An 18655-nucleotide genomic window follows, 5' to 3' on the forward strand; every position below is an offset into this window, starting at 1 on the left:
GCTTATGTTAAGTCTTGAAATCAGAATGAATCTTGCAATTTCTTCAGGGTTGTGTTGGCTAGTCTAAATCTTTTGACCTGTATATAAAGTTTAAAATCACTTTGTCAATACCTATAACATAGCTGGGATTTTTTATTGGAACTGCATTCAATCTATAGATCAAGTTGGGAAGAATTGTGTCTTACCAATTTCGAATGTTTTAATTTACAAGCAAAGTATATCTATTTACTTAGAGTTTCTTTGATTTTTTTCCATCAGAATGTCATAGTTTTCTGCATGTATGTCTCATACAAATTTCTAAATATATCTAAATATTTCTTTTTGTTTTCATGATCTTGTAAATATTATTATCTGTTATCTATTTCAAATTTAATTATTCATTTCCAGTGTATAGGAAAGCAATCAATTTTATATATGAAACTTGTAATCTCAATTTTGCTCTACTTCATTTATTAGTTCCTGAAACTGGGTTGAATTTTTGCTCTTGAGAGGTGAGGCAGGATGGCAGAGGAGTAGGGTCCTCACCTCACCTGGTCCCACCAACTTACCTAGATAATTTTCAAATCATCCTGTAAACCTACGAATTCAACCTGAGATTTAATGAGACTACAGCTGGAACACTACAGAGAGAAGGGTTTTTGCTTCTAACAAGGTAGGAAGGTGGAAAAAAATAAAATAAAAAAGAATCAAACGGGGAAGGGGCCCTCGCGAGGAGCCGGGCTAAGGCTGGGCGGGGAGAGCCTCAGGGACAGGAAAGCCCAGCCCTGGAGAAGCAAGAACTTTAAAAACCTGCATGGAATTTTCCCTGGATGGAAAGCGCTCGCAGGGAACTTGGGCAGGCTTGCAGGAGGGGCAGTGGAGCCTCCAGATTCCCAGAGTCCCTAACAGAGGAAGTGCGCCCGGGGGATAGCGCCCCACACACCGCAGGCTGGGGCTGATCTTGGTAAAGGGCTGGAGCTCGCAGCTGGCGGGACCTCAGGGAGAAGATGGTCGGTCAGGCGGGGGCTCCGGGCGGAAGGGGCTGCGCCCTGCTGCCTTCGGGAGCCGTGGCCTCGGGAGCGAGATTCCAGCAGCACAAGGCCCAGATCCCAGGGCGCTGAGGGGACACAGCGATCCTGCGGTACCCCTGGGACAGGTGGAGGCAGGGAGGGCACAGGAGAGCGAGGCCGCTCCTGCTGCCAGGCGCCCCCGAGCTGTGCAGGTCAGCGCCCCCAGCCCTGGGAGCATCCCGGCCAGTGCGGACTGGGAGCTGCGGTAGTTACTGCCAGGAGCTGATTCTAGGGCTGGAGTGCTGGCCGGGGCCAGTGTTGTCATTCCTCCTTGTGTCACCCTGTGCCTAGGATGGATCGGGGCGCCAGGGAACAGGGGCCTCACGGGGTAAACAGCTCCACTGAGCCTGGCACCTGGCGGGGGCGTGGGGCAGCCCTCCCAGGTGTACACACCTGAGAATCAGCACAGCAGGCCCCTCCCCCAGAAGATAAGGAAAGAGCAAGTTCTTGACCAAGCAGGGCTGGAAAGCTCCAGGGGAAGTCGAGGGATTTACAGTATATAAAACTAGAAGGTTCCCCCCCCCCCACCATTTTGACCTTTTTCCAGTACAACTCGTTTTTATAACAGACTAAAAATTTCCGATTTTTTTCTCTTTTCCCACCTTAACTACAATATTTTACCACCTCTTCATTTTTAAGTTTCTTCCTTTTTTACTTTCATATTTCTACAATTACATGTCTTAGTTATATCTTCCACTTCTAGATTCCCTTCAACATACTCAATTTAATTTTGGGAGATATAAAGATATGTTTTTTTCTTTTGTGTTTTTGGTTTCTCTGCCTCTTTTTGTTCTACAATGGCGGAAGTTAATACCTTCTAAAACATGACCAGTATGCACCCAGAAGCAAGTGGTATACCATGCTGGTTCATTCTTTGAGATTATATTCTCTCTTCATTCCCATTCTGCCACCCTCTTTTATCTCATTTATGTTTTGGTGGTCAACGTTGGGGCCCTCTACAAGTATTTCAGGTTTATATAAATTTAGGACTGAGCATCTTCTAACATACAGAACTTAACACACTCAGAACCAAGAGGATCATCCTCTAGGACCCCTCAGGTAGACTACATTCTCCCTTCACTACAACTTTGTCATCACCATCATCTCCCAGTCCCCCCTTTTTTCTTCTCTCTTTTTTCTTTTTTTCCTCTTTACTTTTGCTTTTTTTCTCTTCTTTCTTTTCTTCTTCTTTGGGATTCTTGGCCTTTTATTTTTTAATACTTTGTTTTACAATTTGTTTTTCATTTTAGTGGTCCTTTTATTTTATTCTGATGTTTATTTTCATTTTTTGGTCTCTGACCTCGTCAGAATCATCTAGGGTGACATTTACTTAGCTCATGGTTGATATTCCTGACTCACCCACTCATACAGCCACCCTGCACTGAGCAAAATGACTAGAAAGAAGAACTCACCACCAAAGAAAGAATCAGAAATAGTACTCTCTGCCACAGAGTTACAGAATATGGATTACAATTCAATGTCAGAAGCCAATTCAGAAGCACAATTATAAAGCTACTAGTGGCTCTGAAAAAAAGCAAAAAGGACTCTAGACACTTCATTACTGCAGAATTTAGATACAATCAGGCTGAAATTAAAAATCAATTAAATGAGATGCAATCCAAACTGCAATCCTAACAACTAGGGTTAATGACATGGAAGAGTGAGCGACATAGAAGAAAAGTTGATGGCAAGGAAGGAAGCTGAGGAAAAAAAGAGAAAACCAATTAAGAGACCACGAGGAAAGGCTAAGGGAAATAAATGATAGCCACAGAAGGAAGAATCTATGTGTAATTGGGGTTCCAGAAAACACAGACAGGAACAGAGGGCCATAAAGCAATTTTGAACCAATCATAGCTGAGAACTTCCTTAATTTGGGGAGGGAAACAGTCATTAAGACCCAGGAGATAGAGAGGCCTGCCCCGCCAAAATTAATAAAAAGTGTTCAACACCTCAACATTTAATAGTGAAACTTGCAAATTCCAAAGATAAAGAGAAAATCCTTAAAGCAGCAAGAGACAAGAGATCTCTAATTCATATGGGGAGAAATATCAGATTAACAGCAGACCTCTCCACAGAGACAAAGCAGGCCAGAAAAGGGTGATAGGATATATTCAGGGTACTAAATGAGAAGAACATGCAGCCAAGAATACTTTATCCAGCAAGGCTCTCATTCAGAATAGAAGGAGAGATAAAGAGCTTCCAAGATAGGCAGAAACTGAAAGAATATGTGACTACCAAACAAACTCTGTAAGAAATTTTAAGGGACCCCATAAAAGAAAGAGGAAGTCCAAAGAAATAATCGACAAAAACAGGACTGATTATGTATTACGATGACACTAAATTCATATATTTCAATAGTTACTCTTAATGTGAATGGGCTAAATGATCCCATCAACAGACACAGGATTTCAGACTGGATAAAAAAGCAAGACCCATCTATTTGCTGTCTACAAGAGACTCATTTTAGACCTAAGGACACCTCCTGAAAATGAGGTGTCCTTAGGTTTCATTTTCACTAGCCTGAAAATGAAAGTTTGGAGAGCCATTTACCATTCAAATGGTCCTCAAAAGAAAGCTGGGGTAGCAATCCTCATATCAGATAAATTAAAGCTTATCCCAAAGACTGTAGTAAGAGATGAAGAGGGACACTATATCATACTTAAAGGACCTATCCAACAAAAGGACCTAACAATCATGAATATTTATGCCCCTAATGTGGGAGCTGCCAATATATCAATCAATTAATAACCAAAGTAAAGACATACTTAGATAATAATACACTAATAGTAGGAGACTTCAACACTGCACTTTCTGCAAATGACAAATCCTCTAAGCACAACATCTCCAAAGAAACAAGAGCTTTAAATGAAACACTGGACCAGATGGATTTCACAGATATTTACAGAACTTTACATCCAAATGCAACTGAATACACATTCTTCTCAAGTGCACATAGAACTTTCTCCAGAATAGACCACATACTGGGTCACAAATCAGGTCTCAACCGATACCAAAAGATTGGGATTTTCCCCTCCATATTTTCAGACCATAATGCTTTGAAACTTGAACTCAATCACAAGAAGAAATTTGGAAGAAACAAACATGTGGAGGTTAAAGACCATCCTACTAAAAGATGAAAGGGTCAACCAGGAAATTAGAGAAGATTTAAAAAGATTCATGGAAACTAATGAGAAAGAAGATACAACCATTCAAAATCTTTGAAATACAGCAAAAGCAGTCCTAAGAGGGAAATGCATCTCAATACAAGCATCCCTCAAAAAATTGGAAAGAACTCCAATACACAAACTAAACTTGCACCTAAAGGAACTGGAGAAAGAACAGCAAATAAAACCTATACCAAGAGTGATGGGATTGCTGTGGGCAACAGCAAATATAAAACTGGTGAGATTAAAAAAAAAAAAAAAAAAAAAAAAAACCTATACCAAGAGAAGAAGAGAGTAATAAAGATTCGAGCAGAACTCAATGAAATAGAGACCAGAAGAACTGTAGAAAAGATCAACAAAACCAGGAGTTGGTTCTTTGAAGGAATTAATAAGACAGATAAACCATTAGTTAGCCTTATTAAAAACAAAAGAGAAAAGACTAAAATTAATAAAATCATGAATGAAAAAGGAGAGATCAGACTAATCCCAAGGAAATACAAACAATTTAAAAAACATATTATGAGCAGCTATACACCAATAAATGAGGCAATCTAGAAGAAATGGACGCATTTCTGGAAAACCACAAACTCCCAAAACTGGAACTGGAAGAAACAGAAAACCTGAACAGGCCAATAACCAGGGAGGAAATTGAAGCAGTTATCAAAAACCTCCCAAGACACAAAAGTACAGGGCCAGATGGCTTCCCAGGGGAATTCTATCAAATGTTTAAAGAAGAAACCATACCTATTCTACTAAAGCTGTTCAGAAAGATAGAAAGAGATGAAATACTTCCAAACTCATTCTATGAGGCCAGCATCACCTTAATTCCAAAACCAAACAAAGACCCCACCAAAAAGGAGAATTATAGACCAATATCCCTGATGAACACAGATGCAAAAATTCTCAACAAGATATTAGCCAATAGGATCCAACAGTACAGTAAGAAGATTATTCACCATGACCAAGTGGGATTTATCCCCTGGATGCAAGGCTGGTTCAGCACTCATAAAGCAATCAATGTGATAGATCATATCAACAAGAGAAAAAACAAGATCCATATGACTCTCTCAATAGATGCAGAGAAAGCATTTGACAAAATATAGCATACATTCCTGATCAAAACTCTTCAGAGTGTAGGGATAGAGGGAACATTCCTCAGCATCTTCAAAGCCATGTATGAAAAGCCCATAGCAAATATCATTCTCAATGGGGAAATACTGGGAGCCTTTCCCCTAAGATCAGGAACAAGACAGGGATGTCCACTCTCACCACTGCTATTCAGCATAGTACTAGAAGTCCTAGCCTCAGCAATCAGGCAACAAAAAGAAATAAAATTCAAATTGGCAAAGAAGAAGTCATCTCTCCTTCTTTGTAGATGACATGATACTGTACTTAGAAAACCCAAGACTCCACCCCAAGATTGCTAGAACTCATACAGCAATTCGGCAGCGTGGCAGGGTACAAAATCAATGCCCAGAAATCAGTAGCATTTCTATACACTAACAATGAGACTGAAGAAAGAGAAATTAAGGAGTCAATCCCATTTACAATTGCACCCAAAAGCATAAGATACCTAGGAATAAACCTAACCAAAGTGGTAAAGGATCTATACCTTAAAAACTACAGAACACTTCTGAAAGAAATTGAGGAAGACACAAAGAGATGAAAAACATTCCAAGCTCATGGATTGGAAGAATTAATATTGTGAAAATATCAATGCTACCCAGGGCAATTTACACATTCAGTGGAATCCCTATATAAATACCATGGACTTTCTTCAGAGAGTTGGAACAAATCATCTTAAGATTTGTGTGGAATCAGAAAAGACCCTGAACAGCCAGGGGAATATTGAAAAAGAAAACGAGAGCCAGGGGCATCACAATGCTGGATTTCAGGTTGTACTACAAAGCTGTGGTCATCAAGACAGTGTGGTACTGGCACAAAAACAAACACAGAGATCAATGGAACAGAACAGAGAACCCAGAAATGGGCCCTCAACTCTATGTTAACTAATATTCGACAAAGCAGGAAGGACTATCCACTGGGAAAAGGACAGTCTCTTCAATAAACCGTGCTGGGAAAATTGGACAGCCACATGCAGAAGAATGAAACTAGACCATTCTGTTACACCATACACAAAAATAAACTCAAAATGGATGAAAAATCTAAATGTGAGACAAGAATCCATCAAAATCCTAAAGAGCACAGGCAACACCCTTTTTGAACTCGGTCACAGCAACTTCTTACAAAATACATCTATGAAGGTAAGGGAAACAAAAGCAAAAATGAATTATTGGGACTTAATCAAGTTAAAAAGCTTCTGCACAGCACAAGAAACAGTCAACAAAACTCAAAGACAACCTACAGAATGGGAGAAGATATTTGCAAATGACCTATAAGATAAAGGGCTAGTATCCAAGATCTATAAAGAACTTGTTAAGCTCAACAGCAAAGAAACAAACAATCCAATCATGAAATGGGCAAAAGACATGAACAGAAATCTCACAGAGGAAGACATAGACATGGCCAACAAGCACATGAGAAAATGCTCCGCATCACTGGCCATCAAGGAAATACAAATCAAAACCACAATGAGATACCACCTCATACCAGTGAGAATGGGGAAAATTAACAAGACAGGAAACAACAAATGTTGGAGAGGATGTGGAGAAGGGGGAACCCTCTTGCACTGTTGGTGGGAGTGGGAACTGGTACAGCCACTCTGGAAAACTGTGTGGAGGTTCCTCAAAGAGTTAAAAATAGATCTGCCCTACAACCCAGCAATTGCACTGCTGGGAATTTACCCCAAAGATACAGATGCAGTCAAAAGCCAATACATCTGCACCCCAATGTTTCTAGCAGCAATGTCCACAATAACCAAACCTTGCAAGGAGCCTCAGTGTCCATCAAAAGATGAATGGATAAAGAAGCTGTATCTATGCATACAGTGGAATATTACTCAGCCATTAGAAACGATGAATACCCACCATTTGCTTTGACGTGAATAGAGCTGGAGAGTATTACGCTGAGTGAAGTAAGTCAATAGGAGAAGGACAAACATTATATGGTTTCACTCATATGGGGAATATAAAAAATAGTGAAACAATCAAGTCCCACGTCGGGCTCCCTGTATGGAGCCTGCTTCTCCCTCTGCCTGTGTCTCTGCCTCTCTCTCTCTCTCTCTCTCTGTGTGTGTGTGTGTCTCATGAATAAATAAATAAAATCTTTAAAAAAAATAGTGAAAGGGATTATAGGGAAGGGAGAGAAAATGAGTGGGAAAAATCAGAGAGGGTGACAGAACATGAGAGACTCCTAACTCTGGGAAATGAACGAAGGGTAGTGGAAGGGAGGTGGGTGGGGGGACAGGGTGACTGGCTGATGCGCACTGAGGTGGGCACTTGGCAGGATGAGCGCAGGGTTTGATACTATATGTTGGCAAATCGAACTCCAATAAAAAATATACATATAAAAAGAAGAATTTTTGATGTTGTTTTGTTTTGTTTTGTTTTCATAGATTTCTTGGGATTTTCTGCATAGACAATCATGTCATCTGAAAATAAAATTGTTTTATTTCTTCCTTTCCAAACTGTTTACCTTCATTCCTTTTTTGTTGTTGTTTTGTATTGTTTTTTTTTTGTCTTATCGCACTTGCTAGGATTTCTAGTACAGTTTTGAATAAGACTGGTCAGATAGGATATTCTTAGTTTGGTCCTGACCTTAGACAGAAAGCATCTAGCTTCTTACTATAAAATATGTTAGCAATAGGCTGAAATCTTCGAGATGAGGATGTTTCCCTTTATTTCCAGTTTACTACACGTTTTTACCATGAATGAATATTAGATATTGCCAAATGCTTTTCCTGCATCAAATGAGAAAAATGCATGATTGTTCTTCTTTGTTGGTGTGGTAGCTTGCATTGATTTACTTTCAAATGGTAAACCAGTGTTGCATATCTGGAATAAATCCCAATTTATTTATTTCTTCGTGTATGTTGCACAATTTTATTTGCTAATTTTTTTTGAGGATTTCTGTATCTCTGTTCAAGGGAGATACTAGTCTGTAATTTAAGATTTTTTATTTATTTACTCACGAGAGACACAGAGAGAAAGGCAAAGACACAGGCAGAGGGAGATGTAGGCTCCCTAAAGGGAACCTGATGCAGGACTCTATCCTGGGACCCCGGGACTCTAGGGTCATCCCTTGAGCTGAAGGCAGAAGCTCAACTACTGAGTCTCCCACGCATCCCTATATTTTTGCATTCTTATAATGTTTTTGGTTTAGTTATTAGGGAAATGCTGGCCTCATCGAATTAGTTCATTTTCTGGAATAGATTGTAGAGATTTGGTATCATTTCTTCCTTCATTGTCTGGCAAAATTCATCAATAAAACCATTTAGGCCTGGAGCTCTCTTTTTTACTAGGTTATGAATGTTCTAATCAATGTCTTTAATGAACAAAGGCCTATTCATGTTATTTATTTTCCCTCAGTGCATTTTAGTACTTTGTGTCTTTCAAGGAATTAGTCCATTTTATCTAAATTTTCAATATGTAGGAATAGAGTTATTCATGGTATTTATTATTCTTTCAATCTCCATGGGATTAATAGTGATGACCTCTCATTTCTAAAAGTGGTTATTTGTGTGTTTTCTTATTTTTCTGGGTTAGCCTGAAGAGAGGTTTATCAATGCATTTATTGATCTTTTCAAAGAACCATTTTTTTTTGTCCTTCTGATGTCCTCTATTGTTTTCTGGTTTTCAGTTGCATTGATTTCTGCTCTAATTTTTATTATTGATTTTCTTCTGCTTGCTTTAGTCTAAAATTGTTCCTTTTCTTTCTAGTTTCCTGTGACTGATTTTATCTCTATTCTTGTCAAATATATACAAATGCTATAAATTTCCCTCTAAACACTGCTTTTACTACATCCCACAAACTATGATAAATTATGTTTTTATTTTCACTTATTCAAAATATTTTTAATTTTCTCTTGAAATTTCTCTTTGATCTGTCTGATATTTAGAATTGTGTTATCTAATCTCCAAATTTTGGGGTTTTTTTTCCAACTATCTACCTGTTACTGCTTTCTTGTTTAATTCCATTATGGTCTGAAAACATTCTTTGTATGACTTTTATTCTTTTAAATTTGTTAAAGTGTATGTTATAGCTCAGAGTCAATGTATGTTGATGAACATTCAACACAAGCTTATGAAGAATGAGAATTCTGTTTTTGGATGGAATATTCTACAAAATTTTCATTAAACCAAGCTAATTGGTAGTACTGCTTAAGTCAAATATATCCATAATGATTTTTCTGCTTGTTTGTTTTGTCATTTGCTGAAATGGTGATATTGATATTTATTGCTTTTTTTTTATTCATGGCTTTTATTATTTGTTCTCCTCCCCTTTTTCTGCCTTCTCTGGTTTTAAATGAGCATTTTCTATGATTCTATGTTTCTCCTCTCTCTGCATATCAATTGTACTTATTTTTTAATGTAGTAATTTCTATAGAGTTTTCAACATACATTTCAAAATAATCCAAATCTGCCTCACTGTGTAGGGCAGGTACTTTAAAACAAAATAGCCCCAATTACTCCCTCCTGTCCATTATGGCATTTCTGTCATTTGTTTCACTTATCCATATATAATCATCCCCCGACACATTTTTATTCCTCTCATGTTTTATATAGTTAAGATTAGTATAATAAAAAAAAGATTAGTAAAAAATAATTAATGTTGGGGTACTTGGTTAGCTCAGTTGGTCAAGCCTCTGACTTCAGCTCAGGTCACAATCTTGGGGTCCTGGGATCAAGCCCTGCATCTGGGTACATGCTCAGCAGGGAGTCTGCTTCTCCCTCTCCCTCAACCCTCTCCCTGCTTGTGCTCACACATGCTCTCTCTCTCTCCCACTCCCCCTCTCAAAATAAATAAATAAAATATTTTTAAGATTAATGTTATTTTATCTTCATTTATTTCTTCTCTTACACTCTTCCTTGTTTTATAGAGATCCAAGTTTATGCCCTATATTTTTCCCTCTCACCAAAGAACTATTATCATTTCTTTTGGGACAGGAAGGTTGACAATAAATTCCCTTAGGCTTTGTTTGTATGAAAAAAAATCCTCATTTCTTCTTCACTTCTGAAGGATAATTTTGCTGGTTATAGCATTCTAGGTTAGTGAAGGTTTTCTTTCAAAGTCTTAGACAATTTACTCCACTCTCTTCTTCTTTTCATAATTTTGTAACAAAGTTTGCTTCTTGCTTATCTTTGTTTCTCTCTATATACATTTTTTTCATTCTTTGGCTTCTTTCAAGATTTCATCTTTGTTTTGGGTTTTCAGTAGTTTGAATATGATATTGCCCAGGTATAGATTTTTGAGTATTTATCCTTCTTGACATTCTCTAACCTTCTTAAATATATTATTGAGTATCTGTCATCAATTTTGGAAAATTCTCAATATTACTTACATATTTATATCTCTTCCATTATCTCTCCACTTCTCATATTCCACTTCTCATATACTTATGTGACACCTCTGAAAATTCTCTCAGATTTTTGGATGTTCTGTTGTTTGTATGGTTTTGGTAGAGCTGTTTTATTGTTTTTGTTTTTCTCTTTACATTTCAGTTTGCAAACTTTTTGTTTTCAAGCTCAGTAATTCTTACCTCAGCCTTATCCACTCTACTAATTGGCTCATTTAAGGCATTCTCCATTTCTGTTATAGAGATCTTTATTTCCAGCATTTCTTTTTGATTTGTCTTAAAGTTTCCATTTCTCTGCTTTATACTATTGACCTCTTGATTGTTGTTTACTTTTTCCACTACAGCCCTTAATATACCCAACAGTCACATTTATTTATTTGTTTGTTTGTTTAGTTTTTAGAAAGAGGGATAGAGAAAGAGAAGGGCAGAGGGGCAGAGAGAGAGGAGAAAGAAAGAATCTTAAGAAGGTTCTATGCTCAGCACAGAGCCTGACACAGGGCTTGATCTCACTACCCTAAGATCATGACCCAAGCCGAAATCAAGAGTTGGACATATAACCAACTGAGCCACCCAGGCACCCCTCTAACAGTCACTTTAAATCCCCTTTCTGATCATTCTAATATATGTGTCATATCTGAGTCTCATTCTGATTCTTGCATTATGCCTTCGAATTGTTTTTTCATGCTTTTAGCATATTTTGTAATTTTGTTCTTGTCATTAAAAGCCAAGCATGACATATCAGTTAATAGAAATTGAAGGAAGCAGGCCTTTAATGTGAAGTTTGGTCTTGATCTGGTTAGGGTTTGGGCTGTGTTCAATGTTTGCTGTAACCATTAGTGCTAGAGACTTCCAATTCCTCTAGTGTCTTTCTTTTGGTTCCTTTATCTTCTATGAGCTTCCCTACAAACTCTTCCTTAGGTAAAGTCTTTTTAAGCTGTAATTCACTCTTATTATCTTGAAGGAATGTTGCTGTGGTGGAAAGGGATTGGAGAGAAGAATTACTCCATAATTTTTTGATTCTACACACATCACTCTTTTAGTGGAACTATGTCACAAGTGCTTCTTAGCTTTCTCCTCCCATACTTAAAACAGGCAGTCTAAAGGGTCTGGGATTGGAGAAAGTCCTCCCCCTAGGTGGGATGTGGTTCCAGTAAAGTAATTTCCCTTGAAGAATAGGATGTTTTGGAGAACAGTGTAGGCATATTTCACAGTGGTTACTTTTCCTCTCCCTGTGCCAGAGCCAAAAGAGGGCCTTTCAAAGTTCTTTACCATGTTCTTTACCAAAGTTCTTTACAGTTGGGGTTACAGGAAGTAAAGCTCCCTAACAATGCAACCCCCATGAATTTCTCATTCTCTTAACAGTCCACAGCCTTCATACAAGGATTCCCTTGTAACTACCATTTAAGTTTCCCCACTAATGTATGACTCCAGCGGCTTCTGCTCCAAGGAGGCAGATCTCAGCTGTGACTCTCTGGATTCTCTAACCCCCATTCAAAAAAAAAAAAAAAAAAGAAACTAAGACTTGAGAGAAAAGCAAAGGAAAGAAGAGGCATATTATAAAAGAGCCAAATTGTATAGTAATATAGTCTGGACCCGGATGGGGAAAAAAATCTCATGAGTAGAATCAACCACTCTGGAAAGATGCAGGTAGATGAAAATTTGTTTCTACAATGGATCCTTTTATCAAATCCAGAACTCAATGACTTAGGAGTATATTAAATAACAAAGAGATCAACTAATAAAGAGAAAATTTAAAAAAATAATCCCAATATATACATACTAAAGGAAAGAAGATACTAAAATATCAGATTAGAGTATTACAAACTCAGATGGTCTTTCATGAAAGGGACATGAAACAGTAGCAGCATTAATGTCTCTTACAGAAAATAAGAAATATTATTACTCAAAGTCAAGAATATTCAGATTCTAAGACATGATGGTTAATATTATGTGTCCATTTGACTGGACTAAGGAATGCTGAGAAAGCTGGTAAAGCATATTTCTGGATGTGCCTATGAGGCTTTTTCTGGAAATGATTATCATTTGAATTGGGAGACTGAATAAAGGTCACTCTCACCAATGCAGGTGGCACTGTCCACACATTTGAGGGACTGAATAAAACAAAAAGGTAAAGGAAGGGCAAATTTGTTCCTTGCTTGGAACATCCATTTCCTCCTGCCCTTGGACATCAGTGCTTTTGGTTCTTAGGCCTTTAGATTGAAACTGGAACTTACACCATCACACCTCTTCCCCCCATTCTTGAACTTTTAGATTTCTACTGGAACTTATAACATCAATTCTCCTTTCCTCAGACCTTTGGACTTAGACTGAATTATACTACTGGCTTTCCTAGTTCTCCAGCTTGCAGATGACATATTATGGGACTTTTTGGTCTCCATAATTGCCTGAGCCAATTTCTATAATAAATCTCATATATATCCTTTGGATATCTTTTTGCTTGTGTTTCTCTGGAGAATCCTAACTTAAGCAAAGACTGTCTTCAGAGCCTAAATCAAAGAAATGGGGCCACATTAGCTCTCTTGGAGCATAACCTTCAGTAATATGAAAAAAATCTTCTATTAAAAAATGCACTGAAGGAAATTTCACAGATGAAACAAATGTGGGATGAAGGAGTCTAAGAAATCCATTACATATAGCTATGAAGTGTTTCTGCTAATAGTGAACTAGATTATTTCAACTAACCCTTTGCTTTAAAAAGGTTAAGTATCTCTTTACCTCCTTAATATCACCAAAGTGACCAGTTAGTAAGGAACTGACAAGCCAAAATCTAAAGAGAAGTGTCTCACCAGAGCTATATGATAAACACCAATGCTGATTTGCCCTGAGGACATTTGTCACAGTGAATAAATGTGAACATTAGTTTGATGGCCTTGTGAGTCAAGAGGAACTGCAATCAAAGCTCAGACATGCCGTGGTGGGAAGTCCAAAAGGAAAGTCCTCCCAAATTAAACTAGGACTTCATAGGGGTATTTGCTCAGAGTCGATGTAAAAGAGAAAGGAAAAAAACAAAACAAAATAGAAGAGCAGAGGGGGAATGTCCTTAATAGGTTGTGACCATCAGCCTGGATGTTTGAAAAAACAAAAAACAAAACTCAAATCACTCTAGAAATGTCCCAGTGACTCTACAAACCTGATAGAATCAAAAACAAATTCTCTGTAACTAAACACACCTTCTTCTTTAAACTTTAGGCTTTAAACTTGCCTACATGATGAGATGACCACAGGTGTTATACTATATGTTGGCAAACTGAATTTAAATAAAATAAGCAAATAAATAAAAAAAATAAATTTGCTTACAAATAATGTTTCAATGACAATGAGCAGCACACAATAAAAAAACAAATTAAGCACATTTCATGAATCTAATGCTGAGGGAAAGAAAGCCAGACCCATCTAAGTATATATTGTGCCGTGTCATTTATATGAAGACAAAACATTACTGATCATTGTTGTTAGAAGTTAGTGACTAGAAAAAAGCTGACTTGTGGGGTGCTAGTGAAATTCAGTGTCTTGATTTGGGTGCTAATTATGTGGTTGTGTTGAGTTTTATCAAGGTGTACCCTTATGTATATCATTTCTGTATGTGGGTATACTTTAATAAAAAGGTTTTTTTTTTTAAGTATGAAAAAGAACCATCAGAAAATAGCAATACTAGAAAAAAGATCTATGGAAATTTCACATATCTAAATGAGCAAAGAGGCAAAATAATTATTTTTACTGTATTCCAATAAATTTTTAAATGTTTGAAAATATCTGCAATATGGTAAGCAGACTTTAAATTGATCTTTTTTTTTTCCTTTAAATTGATCTTCAATGATGCCCACCCACTTGTGTTCCTGCCCTTGTACAATCCCTCCCCTTGTGTATGGACTAGACCTAATGAATATAATATGTAAAAGTGACGAGATGCCATGATTAAGCTGTAAAAATATTTTGACTTCTATCTAACCCTCTATTGGTCTGTCACTCTCTCTCAAAGTGCTTGCTCTAGAAAAAGTAAATTGCCATGTTATGAGTAACCCTAGGAAGAGGTACACATGGCAAGAAACTGATCTTTCTATATACTGGGCACCACCTTTCATTTGCACTCACTCAAAGTTCTTCATTTGCTTTAAAAATCTGATCTCTAGCACACAGCCCTATACCTATGGCACATTTACCACACCAACCAGAAGCTCAAGATCAGTTTCACCCAGTTGTAACTGGGTGTTATAGCCTAGAGATCTTTTTCAGTCTAGATCAGGAGTCACCAAACTGATTGGTGGGCCAAATCTAGCCCACTACCTGTACGTGTAAATAAAATGTTACTGGGACATGGCTACTTTTATTCATTATGCATTATCTATGGCAATTTTCACACTACCACAGCAGGGTTGAATCATTGTGACAGAGACTCAAAGCCCACAAAGCCAAACATATTTATTATCTGGCCTTTCACAGAAAGTTTGCTCACTATTTAGACGAGATTGATTCCATATTCTCAGTGCTTTAAGTGGTCAGTATAATTCTTTCTCTCATATGGTCATAGGCTGTATCTCTTACATTTGTGAATTTGTATCAAGTTGATGGCAATAATGATAGGTGGAACTCTACTTCCTCACTTCTAATCAAATGTCTTTCAATCAGATTCCTCAGCCAGCAATTTTATCAGTCTGTAACTACCAATATTCCAGTGACAGCATTTTTAAGGAATATATATAAATGCTTTCAGTTATTTATATTTAAAACTAAATTTAGAGTCAATGACTGATATTTTCTCATATACTAAAAAGTATCCAGGTAATTGAAATGAAAGACATGTTATGACTGAACTACTAATATGTAGTATTACCGATTACACAACATAAACTCTCTGGATAATGGCTAAATCCTCCATTTCAATCTAAACTACAGGACACCCAGCATGAGGCCACTAATAGTTGAGACATGGTTTACTAGTTTTCAAAAGCCTTCGCTGGATAATGTTCAAGAGGAGAGAAACTAACATTTGTTGATAACCTAATGTGCTTTTTACTAAGATAGGTACCTTATAGAGATTACCATATTTAATCATCACAATAGCCTATGAGGTATTATTACTGTCTCTGTACAGATTAATATACTCAATAGAGAGAGAGACAAACATGTCCCAAATGTCAGTCGGGATTTGCGACTTCTTTGTGAAGGACAATTCAACAACTCTCAAGGTGTCCCTGAAATAAATAAACTCAAAATTTGCAAGATACATTATATCCAGATTGTTATTCTAAAAAGTACATCATCAACCCCTGCCAAAACCAGACCCCGCTGTGCTGGTCATCACCTCTTTAGCTGCTGGCTTGTGAGGAATTTACTTCTGGGAAAAGAGTCTGGGATGATGGAAAGGGCAATCAGAGAACTCAGGAAAGCATACATTTACCAACTGGTATGAAAGCATTTCAATATTGTAACAACTGGTACAACTGTACCAGAGCCAATTTGCTGAAAAATAAATCTGTGGAATTCTTTACAACTCCAAATCTGCAATTCTGCAGAAGCATAACCAAGATAAATTACAGAAGCTATGCAATTGAGTAAGCAATCTGGGAGTGATATGCCCATTTTAGTTCTCAATGATTGGCTATGACTATTCGAATGTTAATTCAGTTCAACAGAAGATGGTAAATCAGTGCTTCTCAAATTTTTAACCCATTCTCCCGACAATGTGTTATCACGCTTCTCTATCACATACACACTGTCTGATGAACCATTTCATGCCAATAACTGGGATAGCTGTAGTCTCAGTGACCTAATTCTGAGTGTATTTGATAAGCAACAATTAAAAAATGCCCTGCATTATTCAATGGATATATATTGAGCTACTCATCAGCACTGCAGAGTTCAGCATGTGGAAAGGGTACCATAAAAATCAGATTTTAATGACTGAATATGTTTAGTCCTTCTACTTAATAAATGATTTAAACAAAAGGTGCACCATAATTTTACAATCTAAAACTATACAAAATATAAAGAAAATATCTTTCATTTTAATGATAAAACTTCATGTTATGTAAGCAGGCTATTCTTGGAAAATATTTAAGAATTGCATAGAGAAAAAAATAAAATGCTAATTATTAAATATATGATAAAACACACATTTGAAGCAGCATCAGGGCACAGTTTTAACCACAATTATAAGATTATGTGTACTTGATTTACTTCTCAACCCTAGATTTAAAAAGCCTCTTTTTACAAATACAGATTTTGCAAAAACAATCCAAGCATCTCTCATGGTATAATTTTCATTCCTTTTTTGATTTATAATGAAAAATTTATTTCATACATAATCACAAACTGAGATTAGTAAAGTGGTATTATAATAAAAAGAAGCTATAATTATATGTAGAGCAGAGCAATAAGAATATCTCCTGTCATATATACATATATAATTCCTTTAGGTACTCTGACACAATTGTGCTTTTCTAAATGGAAACATATTGATGCACACCAAATAGTTTTAAAAACAGCAGATCATAGGCAGTAATTTTGTTTTCCCTTGACATTAATAAAAATGTATTTCATTCCTCCCTCAATAGGCTCCTTCCAATCTTAACAGGTTGAAAATATTTTCACTGTTGAAAAGGCCTCATCTTGCTACCCAAAGGAAAACAAATTCTCAAAATGTCAATAGCCTTAGTTATTCCACAAACAACTAACATTTTAGTAACAGGAAATTATGTTGGAATAATCAGAAAATAAAATTTAGACTTGACATTAATTGCAAGACTACTCACCACTCCTGGCTTACGGTTGTAATAGCGATGCTTGGAAGTGTCATCAAAGGCAGCGTAGTGGGTCTGGAAATGCCATCTCCCTCAGGAGTCCTTGCTCTCTCACTCTGTCTTTGGGCCAGTGGCGGTAGCTGTAAGTTTCCTGAGCAACACCTTCTCCCTCTCCAGAGGTCAATCCCAAGTGTGTTACTAGAAGAACTATAGGATTTACTCAAGCTACATTCCAAATAATCTTTAACATTCTGGAGGGACCACAGAGAAAGAAAAAAGAAGAAAAAGAAAATGAAATTCAAATGTTTAAAATGATGTACAGTGGAGTGAAATAAGAATCCAAATGATCAAGTCATCAGTCATAAAGTCCTGATCTTCACAATCAGAATCTAACACTGACAAAACCTTGAGAGAAAACAAGAAGTGGGCAGGGTGGCTAAGTCTCAACTTTTGGATTAAACATATCAGTTGCATATTCTTGGTTAGTTTTAGGATCCCAGTTATAGGCTACTAATGATAGCATGTGAGTTAGAGAATTTTCTATCTTCTTTCTCTTTCTTTCTTCTCTTCCTTTTTTTTTAACTTGCAAAATGAAAGCTTATAATTGAACATATATTTTGGAAATCATTGTTACCATTCTGCAACATGGGAAAAAACTGTATTAGTTAAGGCATATACTCTCTTGTTCAGTGTTTTAAAACAAAAATATTTTCTATCTTAGGACAGAAAGATGTTGATAATTATGGGTAACTGACTATCTGTTCCCATAAAAGACCTCCTCAGAGTTGAAGAGTTGAAGTTTTTTTTCCCTCTCTCTCTCTCTCTTTTTGTTGTTGGTAAAATTCTATAAGAGCTCAGAAAAAGAAGAGCACACTTTATCCAACCCTGAACTGAACTGCATGTGTTCAGTACATACCCTAATGCTGACATGAATGAACTACTTGTTAGAAGATAAAGACATTGTTTTATAACCACTGATAAGAGTTATTCATTCTTCCTGTATCTCTTAGTGACTGTGGTTCCTGGAACTGCTGGGAGAGGGAGCCCCAAATGAACCACTGTCTATGTACCATTCATACCAGCTCAAAGACAGAAAATGTCATAGCACGGCAAATACCCACGGATAGCAACTTGGAGTTAAAAAAATTTAACTGTCACCCTCTATTCTATTCTTATCTTAATATGGAATAATGGAAGTCCTGTCAC

General features: G+C 37.0%; 1 protein-coding gene across 3 annotated transcripts in view; it reads right to left on the bottom strand.

The window, feature by feature from the left end:
- PDE4B (phosphodiesterase 4B) overlaps positions 1-18655 on the bottom strand; it is a 542476-nt gene that overhangs the window by 412630 nt on the left and 111191 nt on the right. For 2 of the 3 annotated variants that reach the window (XM_038537222.1, XM_038537223.1), the window contains exon 3: positions 17462-17700. The exons of the other annotated variant lie outside the window; for it this stretch is intronic. In XM_038537222.1, the coding sequence (XP_038393150.1) occupies positions 17462-17700 (239 nt within the window). The remainder of the gene's footprint in view (positions 1-17461; positions 17701-18655) is intronic. 3 annotated transcript variants of the gene reach the window in all.

Source organism: Canis lupus, chromosome 5 (genome assembly GCF_011100685.1).
Source record: "Canis lupus familiaris isolate Mischka breed German Shepherd chromosome 5, alternate assembly UU_Cfam_GSD_1.0, whole genome shotgun sequence".
Taxonomy (NCBI): Eukaryota; Metazoa; Chordata; class Mammalia; order Carnivora; family Canidae; genus Canis; species Canis lupus.